General features: G+C 43.2%; 1 protein-coding gene across 1 annotated transcript in view; it reads left to right on the forward strand.

Moving 5' to 3' along the window:
- Positions 1-17,459, forward strand: part of Cmya5 (cardiomyopathy associated 5) — a 95,450-nt gene that overhangs the window by 65,991 nt on the left and 12,000 nt on the right. Inside the window, exons 7-9 of the mRNA XM_050153910.1 lie at positions 3,544-3,693; positions 6,276-6,422; positions 7,747-7,894. Coding sequence (XP_050009867.1) covers positions 3,544-3,693; positions 6,276-6,422; positions 7,747-7,894 — 445 coding nt within the window. The remainder of the gene's footprint in view (positions 1-3,543; positions 3,694-6,275; positions 6,423-7,746; positions 7,895-17,459) is intronic.

Genomic DNA, 17,459 nt, shown 5'->3' on the forward strand with positions numbered 1-17,459 from the left:
AAAATATAATTTGCCATATAGGGGCTGGGGAGATGGCTCAGCAGTTAAGAGTGTGTCTTGCACTTGCAAAGGAATTGAGTTTAGATCTTAGCTCACAACTGCACATAACTCCAACTTCAGGGACTCCGAGGCTTTCTTTTGGACTCCATGGGTATCAGTTCTCATATGTACATGTGCCCACATAGAACACACATGTATATCATAATTAAAAAACAAATAAAATAACTATTTTAAAAGAAAACTTTATTTTCTTTAAAAAATAACTTACCATACTACTACTCATTTTTATCTTACTTTTTATTTTGTTTTATTTGTTATTTATTTTGGTCTTATCATTAAACCCTGGCTGGCCTGGCACTCAACCAGGCTAGCCTAGCACTTAGAGATCTGCTTGCTTCTACCTACCTACTGCTAGGATTAAAGGTATGCACCACCACACCTGGCATATCAGCCATCTTTAATTGTGTACATCTAATGTATAAATGTAGCATGAAGTCTGTTCATGTCTTGACAATTACTACCACTGTATATATCCCAGAATTTCTTCTTGCAACACTGAATCTCTGCATACCCTAAACATTTAACACTAGCTCCCTCCTCCTCTAGACCCCAGAAATTACCACTCCTTTTCTTTTTCTCTGAGTTTGATGACTTGCAGTGCCTTGAGCAAGTGAAATCAGATAGTATCTTTTTGTAACTGGCTTATTCTACTTCACTTTTTTTCCTCTATATTCACTACTGTTTGTAAGGTGTGTCACAACTTTGGTGTTCAAGACTTAACTACATGCCTATGCCATGGCTTTATCCATTTATCCATCCATCCGCCATCCATCCATCCATCCATCCGCCATCCATCCATCCATCCGCCATCCATCCATCCATCCATCCATCCGCCATCCATTTATCTGCCACCCACCCATCCATCCATCCACCATCCATCCATCCATCCATCCATCCATCCATCCATCCATCCATCCTTCATCCATCTATCCTTCTATCCCATTCATCCATCCATCCATCCATCCATCCATCCATCCATCCATCCATCATCCATTTATCCACCAATCCATCCATCCACCTGGATGACACTTGGGTTGTTTCTACCTCTTGGCTATTGCAGCTCATGTTGCTTTCCTGGAGACTTGTATTTGCTTTTTAGAGATAGTGTCTCACTATGTAACCCAAGTTGGCATCTGACTCATGCTCCTTCAGCTTCAGTTTTCTGAGTGCTGAAATCATAGGTACATGTCAGTGTGACTGTCTCTTCTGTGGAAATTTTGCAAACCAGGTTGAGTGGAATCTACATTTGTCCCCAGGCACTGAAATCCAAGCAGATTAATGTTTAGGTGCCTGACTGTGAAAACTACCTCCTGGCACAGTCAGTCAATCAGAGGGGCTTCACTGGGTGCTTCCTCTTGTGGCATCCAAGCTCCTGGTGAAAAAACACCAATATTTCCTTTGTATTTTTTGGCATCACACATATTCAAGTTTACTCCTGTAAAAATGTAGGCATAATTACTAACATGTAAAATCTGGGTTCCAGTGTTCTGCCAAATGTGAATTATAAACGTAGTCATGATTGTTAGATTGTGTCTATGGGATATTCTTTTCCCCCCTTTGGCGCATTCTCAAGAGAAAATGTATTTCCTGTTTGGAGAAAAGGATATTTTAACTTTAATTCTTTGGACGGAGGAGCATATGTGGAAGCAAAATTACTTGTAGCCTACATACTTTGCTTAATCTCCTACAATGGCTTTACCATAAAATGAGATGGTGGGGTGGGGTTGCTATCAGTTTTAGGCTTGCTCAGCTGTGCTACAGAGAAAAAGATATAGAAAGATGTTGCCAATTTTACAAGGTTAACTCCAGCTCCGTGTGTAATTTATAGTGGGAAGAAGAGAGTTCACATTGTTCATGCTCCAAGCTCTCCACACTGCTTCAAAGAAGATTAATAACAATTGAAGTGTTTTGTTGGGCTCTTCCATAAACCTTGGTAACTTGAAAACCTGCTGGATCACCTCCCTTTGGATGGGTACTTTTTGAGGGTAGTTCGGATTCTCTGTTGTCAGTGTTTGGGGAAAGGCGGGGCAGGTGGGTATACACCTTCCCGTGCAGCCTGTTCAGTGTGTCCTGTGTCAGTGGCCGCTGTGACCTACCAGGTACTCCAGTTCAGCCTTCACAGCCAGGAGTTCCCTGTTCTCCCCTCCGTTTGCTGTGTTCCTGCCAAGGCTGTCTTGCCCTCTGGATGCTGCCCCCAGCCAGGCACACTTATTAAACACTTGATACACATTGTCTGGTTTCATGCAACAACACTAGGATGGAATGGTGTTAGTCATTCAATTTTTTTAAATGGAGAAACTGAGGCTAATATAATACAAGTAGTTGGGGGTCTTGCATTTATCCTAAAGCCAGCCTTAGTTGTGAAGCCTATGAACCTGGCCATTCTCCTTGTCTGTTCCTCACTTTTTATAATTGCATTATTCCTCTACCTCTTTATCTCTATTGAATCATTTCAATTTGTCTTTTTATTCCATTCTTCAAATCCATTTATTTTCTTTCTCATTTTGACCTTATTGCTGAGCTAACCTTTATTTTCTTTTCTCTGAGTGTCAACTTATAAATTTGGTCTACATTATTCCGGTAAGCTTATCTCTTAGGAAATTGTTGGCTGGAGAAAGCACATGCACAAATCTTAAAAGTGTGACATCTTTTCAACTGGGAGAATAACCTTTTTCTGTGATGTATAAAATATATTCAATGATCATGTCTAATAAGCTCAGAAAGATAATTGCATAGAGATTGGTTTGTATTGCATTAATGTCCAATAGACATAATTATAAGTTTCAAAAATCTCCAGTAAAACACTCAAGAATATTGTTGTCTTTAAAATTCAGAGCCACATAATTAGATTAGGCATCTAAAATTTACTTGGAATTCCATTAAGAGGTTACTTCTACCCCCTGTCTAACCTTTAAATATTAATTTAAAAAATCTGTAGAGATACCATGTTAGAAAGAAAAGATGGATTGTGGCTTTAAAAATTCTAGTCTAATATTTAATGCAAGTCTTCCTTCACCTTGAAGATACTATAACAATGTTGGGAAAGGACTCACCACTTTTTATTGTTATAAACTATGTCAATATAGAATAGTATAGCACTTCTTATCTAAAAAAAAGCACATCGGAGGGGATTTTACGAAGTAAAACCAAGTTATTTGATAAACCATTAGTCACTGCCAGTTTCTCTAAGTATAAGATACAGAATAATGTTACATAGTTAGGGGTCCACTTTTATTCATTTCTGTTTGTGTTGCGTATGCTCTTATGCCTGGGAAGCATCCCGGAGGGACATACAGACAGTCCTAACACTGACTGTCTCCAAGGAATGAAGTTGGCTTGTGTGTTGGAAACAGGGACTCCACCTATTTTTATCACTTAAGTTTCTATATTGTTGAAATTCTAACAACATGTTAAACATATTTTAAACAAAACAATCAATCGACAAAATGACACTGGTCCTAGGGCATTGTGCTTCTGTTCCAGTTCCACAGCCGCCCAGACTAGAACCTCAGGAACCAAATTCTGCCACCAGCACAACAATTGCAGTGTACTGGAGCATGAACAAGGAGGATGTTGTGGACTCATTCCAGGTCTACTGCATGGAGGAGCCTCAAGATGACCAGGAAGTAAACGGTAAGATTGCTATGCACTGACAGATGCGGGCCTATGTTTCTACATCTTAATGTGAAGGACTTAAGTCCATATACATTATACCTGCATATAAATTTATGCATATTTTAATTCTAATATAGTATAATTTCAACATATGCATATTGAAATGTGTACATTTCCACATTTATAGCCACTTACAAAACAAGAATGATAACAAAATCCCTCAACAACCACATAATAAAATATTAGCAGAAAGAAAAATTTGTAAAATGGTATCTGGAAAAAACCATAAATATCATCATAATGGTCAACATGAATATTATAATTAGGATTCAGATTAACGTTAGACTCTGAGGACCCAAAGCCTCAGAGAGAATGGAGGCTTAGCCAGTGCTGAAGTCTGAAGAGGGGCATGATGTGTCCTGCTCCATAAAGGGGAAATGAGCCATACACAGGGCTGTGTCCTCCACAATAAGTCCAACGCAAACACAACACGGGATGTCGGGTTTGCAGGTTCAAAGAAGCCTGAAGTTAGTTCACGTCCACAAGCTCCAAGGCATGGATCAAGGATGGTATAGTCATCAGTGGCCCAAAGTAAGGGGTCGATAGAAGTGGCATCGTTTGCTGTAGTAAGCAGATGGCAGGCCTTACAAGCTGAGGTTTGTGAAGATCTCTCTGCTCAGAAATTCTGGTAAGACCTAAGAGCCAGGCAGCTTGAGGCAGTACTTCCCGGTGAATCAGTGTGGGGAATACTGGCATCTGTGTTGCTTGTTGAAGACAGACTCACACGCTTGTGAAATCAGATGAGCATGTGGCAGCGTCAACATCCCGTTACAAACGCAGGAGCCCACTTTGTAATGAGGAAAGGACTGTAGACCATTTCACTCTTGTGGAGACTTCAAAATCACTTTTAAAAGTTAATTATTTTTTTCTTAAAGACAGAGTCTCCCATATTCCAGACTGTACTGGAATCGCTCTGTAGCTGAGGATGACCTGGGTTTTGGCAAAGAAAGACAGCTAGAGTATTAAGTTTCTTTTGGGAAACAAAAAACCCTATTCTTTTAAAGGTATCACTAGATATGGTAGGTAGCTTGCACCTGTAACTCCAGACTCCAGAGGTGGAGGCAGGAGACTGGAACATTCCATGCCGGACTGACCTCCAGAGTGAGATCCTGCATCAAAGAGCCCCAAATCCCAAACAAATAAAAAACCCAAAGGGGTGGGCATTCACAGTAGTATTTAACATACTTGCTGTAAAAATATTTAAAGTAAAACCATTCAAGAATTTTGAGAGGGAAAAAAAATGCCTTGATTCAACCAATTTCAACTTCTTGTAATAGCTCCTCATCCTATCAAATTTAACCATTTCCTATGTAAGTAGAAATGGATAGTTAACAGGATTCTGAAATGTGGGGTGTGGAAGACGACCTGGGTGAATATGTAAGGGAAGAACAAAACCCTGAGTGACTGACTGTGTGTTGTTTACATAAGCACAACCATGCCAAGGACCCCAATGCCTCAGACCCATAGGGATGGCCAAGTCTTCCCTTGGTGAGCAAGTATGAATGACTAGGAATGATTCACTGACAGACCAGTGTACATAGAGACTATCAACCCTAGGCTTCTCCTTCCCGGCATTTGCAGACTGAGGTGGCTCTCCTTTAAAGACCTACCAAGGTTAACTGAATCCAGCTCCTGTTCAGTTGTCTGCCATCAACCTGCCTCCTTGTTCAGCAAGAGAAAGCCTGTGTAGAATAAACACGCTAAGTTTCTAGCTGCTACTCGTAGTGGATGCCCAACCGAATCCCACGTTTTCTGTATGTGGTCATCTGTCAGTCATTTTTTAATCCCCAAAGCTTGCAGAGGATGGCACTGAAGGAAGTTCTGGAGCAACTGTCAGGATCTGAAACCTAGAAAGTCCTACTGATAGCAAACTTGTTTACTAGTCTGTAAAGATGTCCTACAGAGTCGTAAGTAAAAGCCCAGAGTGGTCTCTTCCAGTGATGGACTCCCATGGGAAGTTGGCATTGGGTTCTGAAGCTTTCCTTGAAATATTACTGAAATTTAAAGTGACATAATTTTCTTTGGAAACAGGTTACTTTAATTGTGGATTATGAATCACAGACATGTACTAGCATGCTATTATTTGTGATAAATGTTCACATATGTCAGTCTAAGTATCAGTTTTTAGAGTGCTATTGCTTTCTTATGTATCCTAAAGAGATAATTATCAATTATCACACAATAATATTTGTAAAGTTACCAGTTTGAGCCCTCTGCAAAAGTGATAGACTACTCTTCCTTCCTTCCTTCCTTCCTTCCTTCCTTCCTTCCTTCCTTCCTTCCTTCCTTCCTTCCTTCCTTCTTTCTTTCTTTCTTTCTTTCTTTCTTTCTTTCTTTCTCTTCTTGGTTTTCCGAGACAGTCTCTCTGTGTAACAGTCCTAGCTGTCCTGGAACTAGCTCTTGTAGACCAGGCTGCCTCTGCCTCCCGAGTACTGAGAATAAAGGTGTGTACCACCACAGCCCAACTTCGGCTACCTTTTCTAATAATTAATTTTTTGTTTAGAAGTCACCCTTGAACTCATAGTTGTGTCTCATGCTAGAACTGGTGGAAGAATACAGACTGACCGTGAAGGAAAGTTACTGCATTTTTGAAGACCTAGAACCTGACCGATGTTATCAAGTGTGGGTGATGGCCATCAACTTCACTGGATGTAGCCTGCCCAGCGAAAGAGCCATTTTTAGAACAGGTAAGCAGATGCTAAGACATTATTATGAGGTAGTACTCAATTCTTCACAGACTCTTGAGGTCAACCAATGTGTATTTAGGAAGGATTGGCTCTGTATTGAATGTTGGGCAAAATGATGGTATAAAATAAGACCAAGGGTGGAGCTCAGGGGTAGAGGGTTGACATGAGGCCATATGATCATTCCTCAAGCATGATAACAACATGATTGAGTTCCTATTTACAAGACGATCAGAGTTGAGCTGAAGAGTTAAAAAACCAGAAGATCCTTGGGAATGTTTGGTAAGAGTCTAGATCATCGTGAGCGCCCTCAAGGGAGTATCAAAACAGATCATCGTGAGCGCCCTCAAGGGAGTACCAAAACAGACAGGGCAAGGATATGGCTCCCCAGAGCTGATAGTGCCCGCACAGAATGCTTTACATGGTCAGTGGGACATGATGTGTTAACTGGAGCAGAGTCTTCTTGAACAAACAGTGAGCAGACATGAAGTATACACTGGGGTGTGGGACTCTATAAGACCTTTGCTTTTCCTTAAGTTTGAGAATAAGGAAAGACATCATTTTTAAAAGCATATAGAGCTTTTAACTGCAAGCTAGTAAGACTGGGCTTCATTATACAGATGCAGGAAAACACAGAATGGTTGAAGCCATGGTGTTCAAGTGGGAATATAGTCTATTGGTGGAATCTTTACACACAGAGCTGCAACAGAAGAAACAGTATTGCCCAAGGCTGTCCCACCTTTACTATCATTACAGCTGCCTCAGGGAGGAAGCAGCTTATTCTTAGTCCTGTATCTCTTCTTCTTGCCTTTAAAAACAAATCTTTAGCTCAGCATGGTGGCTCACACATATCCTCCCAGCATTTTGGAGGTGGAGACAGGAGTTCAAGATGCATAGCAAGTTCCAGGCCAACCTGGGCTACATGAGACCCTGTTTCAATAACCTGAAACCCAAAATGGACAGTCCCCCACCCAAACCTGTACTGACCACCTACTGAGGACAAAATCATGTCTGCCTTTTGGGTAAAAGGAGAAGGGAATGAATATTTCTATTTGTTTATGTAGCAGCTCTATAAAGAAAACAGGATAGACTTTATAGAAAGCAACTGTGAGGGACTGGGATGAGCTAGAATCTGACAATATGTAATGCAGAGGAGGGAGAGAGACATTTAGCTGTGTAAGTGATCTTTTGTTTCTTTCTTTTTTATCTCTTTTGAGTTTTGAGATTAGGATAATTTTTTGATGCAGAAATTAAAAATAAAACCATACCCAAGGATTGCCCCGAGAACTGGCTTTACTCTGTTACTGCCTTGTTTCTGTCCTGGCAGCACCTTCCACGCCTGTGATTCATGCAGAAGACTGTACTGTGTGCTGGAATACAGCCACCGTCAGATGGCGGCCTGCTAACCTCGAGGCCACAGAGACCTACACTCTGGAGTACTGCAGACAGCACTCTCCTGAGGGGGAAGGCCTGAGGTAAGGGTCCCTCTCCAGAGGGAGACTGCCTGGAGCCCAGAAACCATGCTCCAGGTCTCCGGCTACCGGAGCAAAAGCTTAGCCAGCAAGAATAGCACCCTCGAACCCCGCTGAGCCAATTAAGCTGTTGACTTGATTTGCAGCCCCATCACTATTCATCAATGAACTCTGCGTTTACCATAAAACACATGCTACAGCACAGAATAATAACTCCCTTGGAAGAAAAATGTATGCGAATTTTAATAAGATAGAACCCTCTTTGAGGGATGTTTAACTTCAGTCATTAGTCAGGATTTATGCACATTTTGTGCCATTTTTACTAGCTCTATCAGGATAGGTTCCACCTATCCCGGGAAACTAATAGTGAGCTGATGTGTAATGTAAATCAGAATGTCTCTACGATATACTGGCAACAGAAAGGAGCCAGTTACACATCTGTTATCACAGCGACAGGCCTGCCTCTCCAAGAACACGAAGAATATAGAGATTCTTCTGTAAAGGAAATGCGAGGCTCTCTCACTGAAATCAGAAAGCTGAAATCCATCAAGAAAGGACCACACTGATTGGTCAGTTAGAAAATATCAGCCAATCTATGAGGTGGTATTTCCTTAACCTCTGATGTCCCGGATTTATAAAACCCCTTCACAAGCCGTGATGAACATTCAGATTACTCTGATATTTATATTTTGATAGGAGACATTTCTGGTTTCCTTTCTAGCCATGTTTGTTGAGATAAACTATTTTGGCAGGAAGTTGGGAGTAATGGTATGAAATTAAACAACCTTTTAATAAAGTACATTCAAGCTCTTGATTAGCGCCGCGATGGAGCAGCTGTTTATGTAGTTATGATATAAGGGTTCAGGCGACAGAACAATAATTATAGTTTCTTTCAGGTTCAAGACAGGCGTTGCTAAATAATGATAAGCGTGTGTATTGGGGCTGGGTGCATGGGGAGGGGTGGGATGCAGGCATTTCTGCAGAAGTGAAGTGTGGTAAACATACAAGTAGCGGCCTGCCTGCTTGTTTTCTGACTGCTGGAAGGCGAGCTTCAGGAATCATTACGGTATCATACATTACATTTTTCATGTTGGTCGGTTGATTGCTATGTAAAGTCACTAATTTGTGTCAGTCTGAGAGCCCAGACAAGCATGTTGTGATCTCAGTATGCTTACAGAGCCACCCGAGAGAGCACTGTGCTGACAGCCAGAGCCTTATTTCAGTCCTGCTTTACCCTTGATTCTGGTTCCTATTGGCTACTCACCCTAAGCTGGTTACCCCTTGTGCAATCCTTACACACCTTATCTATCTCAGCAGCCATTAGTTAGCCAGTCCCTGATATAGACCAAATGCCAGGTAGGGTAGAGGCTTGGGGTTTGTTCCCTTTTGGGGTTATGCCAGTCACATGGAGTCAGGGATCAGGAAGAGATCTGGCGTTGTGAGATGCTGCCCAAATGCAAGGCTTGAAGGAGGAAGCCTTCCTTTGGCACTTGTGCTGCCCGATTCCCAGAAAAGGTGCCAGGTGTCAGGCAACATCTGAGAGGTGAGCTCTGGCCAGCACAGAGGGTAAGGGACTTGAGACCTTCCTCTGTAACGGCACTAGCCCGGGTGCTTCAGGTGTGTTGCTTCAGGTCGTCCTCACAAGGTTGCTAAGAAGCTCCTCAGCTGCTGAAAAGCAAGCAGCGTTCAATCACAGGCTTGTCAATTTAAAGATCCAAACTCTCAACCCCTGGGAGATTGTTTAGGGTGTCTGGGACCCTCTTTGTAAAAGCGTAGGTGCTCTGAGGGTGATACCTCAGGAACCCCTGAGTCTTGGGGTGGTCTCTCTCACCATCCGTGAGGAGGCCCCGTTCACAGGGACGATCAGCCCGTTCAGAAACACTTTGAATGACTCATCGGTTGTGGCAATCCGTCCCCAGCTGTCACGCACATAAATCATTTCCGCACAGTTGGGTACTTCAATCAGCAAAAATCTGCGAACCCAGGGGCCCAGCAATGATCTCAGCTACTGACCGTGTTGTCAAGTGTTGTCGCCTCCCAAGTGTAGTTACAGTTAGAGCTGTGTCGGAGACCGAGCTGATCCAGTTAGGTGCTCGAAGGCCCTGGGGGGCAGGAAGAGCAATGTCCAGCCCACAGCTCGTGGCTGGCTTTCCAGGTCTGGATTTCTGCTGAGTCTGACAGTAGATAATCTTCTGGAGGAAGCAGAATTTCCTTGGCTACAGATTACTACCATGCCCATCTGCCAAGTCTATTGCCAAGCTACCGCAACAGGGCCGTCTCTTCTTCACAGAAGCCTTGGTGTTTTATACCCCAGGTTGGCTCCACTAGATTCTGAAATAGCTCATCCTTGATCTTGGAGACTTGGGATAGCATTCATCTTTTGGTTCTCTGCTCTAAGAATCCAAGAGGCAAGGGAATTCTGTTCTTCGGAAGTGGCCTTGTGTCTTACATCTTCTGAGAGAACATCACTTCAGAGCATGGTATTTTGAAACTCTGCAAAATACATTTATCTGTATTATATGTAGCTTAATATTTATGGTGCCAGCTATGGAGAACTAGTCAGGTTGTGCAATCAATACAGAAGGAACATCAATTGTTCCTGTCACCTCTATTTAATAATTCCTACTTTGTTTTTTCCTGTCGTATTAGAACCTCAGTTGGCTTCATGGATAGAAGCCAATAGTTAAGGTGGTGGTGTCTCTTGGAAGGAGCTGTGCTGAGTGTTGGCTGGTCTCCTCCATTCGTTGACTCCTTGAAGGGATTAGCATGTACAACTGCAGCCCGGGTGTCTGAGGCAGTATCTGGCAACCCAGCAGCACAATGAATATGTGTGTGATCCTGAAAGGGGTAAATTATCACTTAGCATCACGTACATAATAGCGGCCACCAGAATAGTTGGATCAGCCTTAAGGATAATCTCAAACTAATAAACTGCCAACAAAGAGGAGAAGAACGGTGAATGGGTTCTCTCCAGAGTTCAGATACAGAGGAAAAGATGAGTCTAATTTGCTAGCAGACAACTCTGCGGATCACTGATAGAGAAAAGCATGTAGAATTCCATTTAATCATCGGTTATATAACCCCTACGTGTGTTCCAAGTTTGTAGAAAAGCTAATTTAGAGGTTCCTGAAGGAGAAGTCGACCAGAGGTGGCATATTTCTCATGTGGCTCTGTTTACCAGAGCCTAGATCAGAAAGTGGATGAGGATTGAAAATTCGTCCGTGTAGACATCTTCAAAGGTCTGCTAATGAATGGGGACGAATGGGATGAGTCAATCTCTCTTGGTCTTTGCCCACTTCAAGTCATCTAACCAGCTGGAATCTCTGGCAGAAGAGAGGGAGCAAGAACTATATTCATTCCTATCTTTATCCCGCCCTAGATCCTTGGGTGGTGGGGAAGGAGCCTTAAAGACTCTGGAGTGCTGTAGGAGAAAGAGTTGAAGTGAAAAAAAAAAAAAAAGGAAAGAAGAAGAGTCATAAGGAATCACACCCACCCCCATGCCCCCCCCCCACACATGCACACACATTGGCACTCATGGAGGGTAGGCACGGATTCATTGATTGTGCTGTAGGCTGGGCACTCTCATTTCAGCTGCCAGAATGAAGTCATCCACCCGAGGACCTGTGCTCCTTCTCCCAGTGTGATGACCTCTTAGATAGTCTCATTTAAGACCAATGATGCTGGTTGAATTGGGGGGCACTGTTTGAATGGTTGAATTGGGGGGCTGTTTGAATTGAATGAGTGATCCTACTGTGCCCTATGATCCATGACACAATATCTAAAATAGATGAGCAATGGAGTCTCTTTCATAATTATGCTAAAAATTTGCAGATTTTTTTTTTTGCATGTGGGCACCAAAGCTAGGTCCCAGCAGTCAGTCCCTATTGGGACTGGAGGTGGGTGGGAGTGAGTGACAGTCCCTGGCTTGTGTGTGAGATGGAGGGTCTCCTACTCTTCCTGTTTTGCTTTGAATGCTCTCCTCAGGTTGGGTGGGCTCAAAACACTTTGAATTTCTTCCACTGCTCTGCTGTTTCCTCAGCTGCTCCGTCTCTCCTGTGCAGAGAGAAGTCAGCAGAAGTGTGGGTGGAGGAGGATAACTGAGAGAAATATAGTACAGGGACAGGCTGTGTGGGCTGTGTAGAGACGTTGTGCACTGAATGGCAAATCTGTGAGACGCAATTCTCCACCAATTAGTTGGGGGTGAACTTCCTGTCCTGCCTCTGCCTTGGGCTGTGGCATCCAGAGATCCTCTCTGAACCCTAACCTTGAGGGTGAATATCCTTAAGAAGGTCTTCATGGGTGCTGGGTCTGGGAGTTCATTATCCTGCACCCAACTGCGGGACCAACCATAGAGCAGGAACAGAATTGCCACTCAGAGGCAGGTGCTCCAGCTGGGGACTCCTGCTGCTCTGTCCTTATGGGCAACATGCAGGAATCACTTCAGAAATCTCTTGAAAAGCTTTCTTAGTACGTTTCAAGGTAGATAGGTGATGGGTGACTGACCACCAGCCAGCAGCAAATATTTTGACCTCCTCTGTAGCCTGTGGGTTAAAGGGCTCCGGACATGTTTCGCCTGGCCGTAGGACGATCAAGGGTATGGCAGAGCCCACATTCACTGAGTGATTAAGAAGTAACGGGCTGTGTTTATGTGGAATTGTTTTCCTGGTCCCTTTGCAGAGGCCTTTGGGAGGGGCGTGATGGGATGGTTTCCCCTAGAATTCTTGGCATTCAGCATTTTCCATGCAAAGCCTTTTACCGAAAAGACTCTAACTAACTGACCACTGGGTACCTCGCATCCCTCCTGCTTGTGCACTAGAAACTCGGGCAATGGGATTGGAACCTGCCCTCCACTGCACATATGTTATGTCAGTTTCCCGAAAAGCAGACCTAGTGAAGGACCCTGACGTAACAGAGCCCCCGGGGAAGTTCCGTGAGTATGAGAACTGAGGAATGCCAGGGAAGAGAGGACTGTTAGAAAGATGAGGTCGAGCACGGAACCTCAGAGGGAGATAAAATCCAAATCTGAACTTCCTGGCAGCTCAAGTGAAAGCCGGAGGGGGGGGGGAGATGGAGAGAGAGATGAAGGAGGTTATATAACTCATTTCTCTTTAGAAAGGAAGTACACCACTTCACTAAGAGAGACAATTATATTCCATGACATTCAGCGCAGGGATGAATTTTTCATAGAGATCTTTATGTAAGGGCGGTTAAGATAATAGTGGCCGTCTTTAAGAGCAGTTTTACAGATGCGCACACACCTACTAATTGTTTCCAACAGTGTCTGAAAGCGTAGTGTTAAATCGCTGTTCTCCGCGCACTGGCCTGGGGACCTCAAGCAACTGTCCACATAGACGACCAGGGGCAGTAAAAGAGAGCTTGGAGGAGCCGGAGAAATGAATATTACAAGACTCCGAGGAATCTCTGTCTGAAATATAAACAGCAGCATCCAGGCTTTGGAGAGTAAAGATGGGGAAAACAGAAATGCAGGACCCTTCTTCCGGACCCTTTGGCTCACATTGATTTTCTGACAGATCTGAGCCGCAGGAAAGCCGATGCCCTGTGGCTGTCAGCGTGCAGTGCCTGTGTTGTTGCTGCAATGTTATGAAATAATGGTGCTATTTAGCAACAGAGTCCCACAATATTCTTAGGTATCAAAAAAAAAATGTTTCTATTAAAATTTTATTTACCGAGTCTTTTTAATCATGGAAAATTAGTATATAAAGAATTTTATTCTTAACCCCGATTTAACTGATTTTTGCCATCTTAAAAAAATTCTATATTTATGATAAGTTAAGGGTTTACAAACAGCTTGAAGCACCCACTGACTAGTGTGTCTTTTGTGTTTGTACTTAGTTTTATTGTTGTTTTGAGAGAGGCTCAAGCTAGGGAACTTAGAGCAATCCTACTGCCTTAGCCTTCCAGGCACAGAGGTCACAGCCATGAGCCACCAGTCCAGCTTGCTTTTATATTTAATGTTGCTTATGTTATGTAATTTCTCCTTTCCTTCCTTTTTACTCTCCACCTCCGATCAGGACACTGTTTCCCAAACTTCAGTGATCATAAAAGTCAGCTAGGATATTTGCAAATACAGATGCCTGGGCCCTTCAGGAGCCCAGCTCAGAAGCTGGGTGTGGTGGCCAATGCCTGGAATCCAAGCACGCTGGAGTCTGAGGCAAGAGTTTCAGGAGATGGAGGCCAACATAGGTTACACAGTGAAGGCCAGGCCAGCTTGGACTACAGAGTGAGACCCTACCCAAAAAAAGAGTTAGATAAAAAATGAAAATTTCAAACTTGCCAGTTTTGGTGTCAGGACAGGTTGGGAAACGCTGCTTTGCTCCCTGCTCCCGTGGACCAGCATGCACTCTGTTCACGGTTCACAGTAAGTGGTATTGACTGGCTGGTTGGATGTTGGTGCTGCCAACATGAAAACTAGTAAGAGCCAACTGTGTTTTTAAACAACAATTCGTACTTAGCCATCTGCTGTGCACTCTGGTGATGGCACCATCCCTAGGCTGCTTGCGGGTGCGGTGGCACTGGATTCCTCCATACTGTTTGTACACAGGCCACCTCCTCCCCAGGACACAGCAGAAGGTGAATAGCTGCCCCCCACACTTGTCAGCCTCTCTAGTCACCTTGAATATGTGTACTTTCCCTCAGGGTCAAATCATCAGATGCGTGAGAAGCTGCTTCAAAGAGCTCAAAGGAGCATATACCCCCAGATTCTCTAAACATGCCCCATCTGCTCTTGGACTCTGCTGTCTAGTAATAGTGTTATTAAGTTTTTTTTTAATTTTGGGTCCATTACATGTACTTATGGTACAAATTCAAAAGACAAAAAGGAAGACAGAGAACCTTAATTTTCTTTGTATATATTCTTCATCTCTTAATTCCCATCCCCAAAGACAATGACTGTCACTTGGTTCATTTTTAACCTTTCAGATAAAAGCATCTATAATTTCCCAACAAATGCTGGCAATCCTGCATCTATTTCTGCCAGTTCGCTTTTCCTGCTTAAGCATATACCTTTGTAAGCAACCTTACCCAAGGGACTGCCTCAATTTTTAAAAACAATTCCATTGTATATTCCAGGATGTAATTTTAACATATTTGACCAACTGAAGAGACACTTTTTCATCTCTTGCTGTCCCCAACCACGCTGTAGGAAACAACCCCATGCATACACAAGCTCACTGATCTACAATTTATTTGTAGAATGAATTTCTCAAAATAGAAAGACTGTATCTTATGAATTTTGAAAGCCGTGGTAAACTTCATAGGGATTACCGGGGCTTCTTCCCTAGCCAGCAGCACTAGGGATACCTGGTTCTCCACACCTTGCCTGACTTTGGGCAGTTAGATAGCCGGAACACACAACCACAGTTTAAGTGTTCGATTCTGTGTTGGGCTGCACGCTTCCTTTTCTACGGCTGTTCACTTCTCTTCCCATTTCTCCTCCGTTACATTATGACATTTTCTTTTTTATTCATAGTTCCTCTTCTTTGTGCTTTTTTTTTAAAAGGAAGTTAGCTTTCATGTGTGAATTTGGAATCTTAAAACATATTTTGTCATGAATATTTTAAAATGCTAATTTAGTTGAATTTATCAATTTCTTTTGAAAAAGTGTTCAGTTTTTTTGTAATATTTTAAAATGTCTTCTCTCTGAATATATGCATGTATATATTATACATGTCCTCCCATTTTCTTAGTTTTGTTTGAAAAATCTATTTTATCATTTGGAATTACTTTGGTAGGAAGTATGAAATAGAGATTTCAAATTTATTTGATTGGTTGACTGAATCTGAGACAGGATCTCACCTTGTATCCCTTTTCTGATCTGGAACTTGCTGTATAGACCAGACTGACCTTGAATTTCTGCAATCCCCCAGTTTCTGCCTCTCAAGTGCTGGACTACAAGTTACAGGTACAAACCACTAAACTCAATTCTCTTTCTCTTCCCTTCCCTCCCTTCCTTTCTCCCTCCCTCCCTCCTTCCCTCTTTCCCTTTCTTCTTCCCTTTCCCCCTCTCTCATATGGTAATCTGGTTGTCTCAAAAAGAAGTTCTTATTTCTTCTTGTGATCTGAAATGCTTACCCAAGAGTCTGTGCGCTTGGCTCCATTTCTGACCTTGAACTTCACGAGTGAGCACAACACTGCGTTCAGTGCAGAGCTTTCCTGTCTAGAGTCCTTGGGGCTTGCTTAGGTGGCCCACTCGTGATGCTTTTTTCTACTTCTAGTTTGAATTTTATTTTTAGAGTTAGCTTGTGTAGCTTCCTCCACCAAGTGACTCCGGATAATTTCTTGTTTTCAGAGAGCATGCTGAATTGATAGATTACCTTCGGGGAAACCGAAGGTGCGGTGGCCCCTCATTTTCCTGCAGAAGAAATGGCGTGTCTCTTTCAGTAGCATCGACAGATGCCCCTAATGTGTGTCTCCGATGTTTTCCTACCCGTTTCCACACTTCATATCTGTTGCCGTTCTCTCAGCTTCAGTTCTGTCTTCTGTCTGGTTGTAATGTTTTCTGAAGGTGTTGGCGGTACTGGGGTTGGAGCCTAGGGCTTCAAGCTTGTGAGGCAAATGGACCCTGTCTTCTTATGTTAGTTTCGTATCTAGCCATCCTACGGGATCCTCTTAGGGAAGAGTTTTCCAGCTGATTCTAGATAAACAGGCATCTCATCTGCAGATGGCAAGAGGTTTTTTTTTTTTTTTTACCTCCTACCTCCCAATTTAGTTTTTAACCTTCTCTCTCTTTCTGACTTAGTGGGACTGCTTCTAGCAATTTCTCTCCTAAACACGATGTCCCTAAAGATTTCTTCCTGAAAGTTCATTTTCAAGCCCTCCCTGAAATGAACTGTGCTCTAACATCAGTCACGGGGCAGAACTCCTAGTCTTTTCTTGGAAAGAGTAGAGTTGTAGGGCTCAAGTTAGGTAGGTCTTCCTTACCTTAAACACCATTTTCCACTGGCTTCCACTCAGCTGCTCTCCTACGCTACAGAGAAGGACAGTGTCCTTCATTGGGAAGCAGCCCTGTGGCCTGCTGAGCAGGCCTTTTCAGTCTCTGCTCTATGGCTCAGGAACCTAACCAAGAATTGTACTGCTGCTGGGGAGATGAGCAGGCCAGAGTCCTTGGAACACTTGCTGGGAGCAGCTTTAAGTCTAGTTCCAGGCTGCCTGCAAGTCTATTGGAGTCTAGGTCAAGCTCCACTTGGATTCAGCTGAAATCCTGACAAGTTTCTGGTTTTGAGGCAATAGAGTCCTAAGCCATGCCAGGGAGTGGCTCTTCACATTGCAAACTTGGTTTTCATTTGGCTAAAGAACGGTCATGGCTGACTTGAGAACTTGGGTGCCATCTAGGTTAGTAAGGAGACAGGGCAAAGCGCAGTTGTATCTGCCTTTGTCCTGGTTGTCCTGGTGCTCCAGCAGAGGGCAGGGACTTGCGACAGTAAATACCACCACATTTCACGTTCCATCTTCTGTTTTTACGCTTGATGCTCTTGTTTTACAGACAGGGTGAGGACCCTGCACACACCTGTGTGGCCATCTCGTGTGGTGAAGGAGGGATAGGATGCTG

This window comes from Alexandromys fortis, unplaced genomic scaffold (genome assembly GCF_014885135.2).
Source record: "Alexandromys fortis isolate MF-2015 unplaced genomic scaffold, M_Fortis_MF-2015_v1.1 scaffold_79, whole genome shotgun sequence".
Lineage (NCBI taxonomy): Eukaryota > Metazoa > Chordata > Mammalia > Rodentia > Cricetidae > Alexandromys > Alexandromys fortis.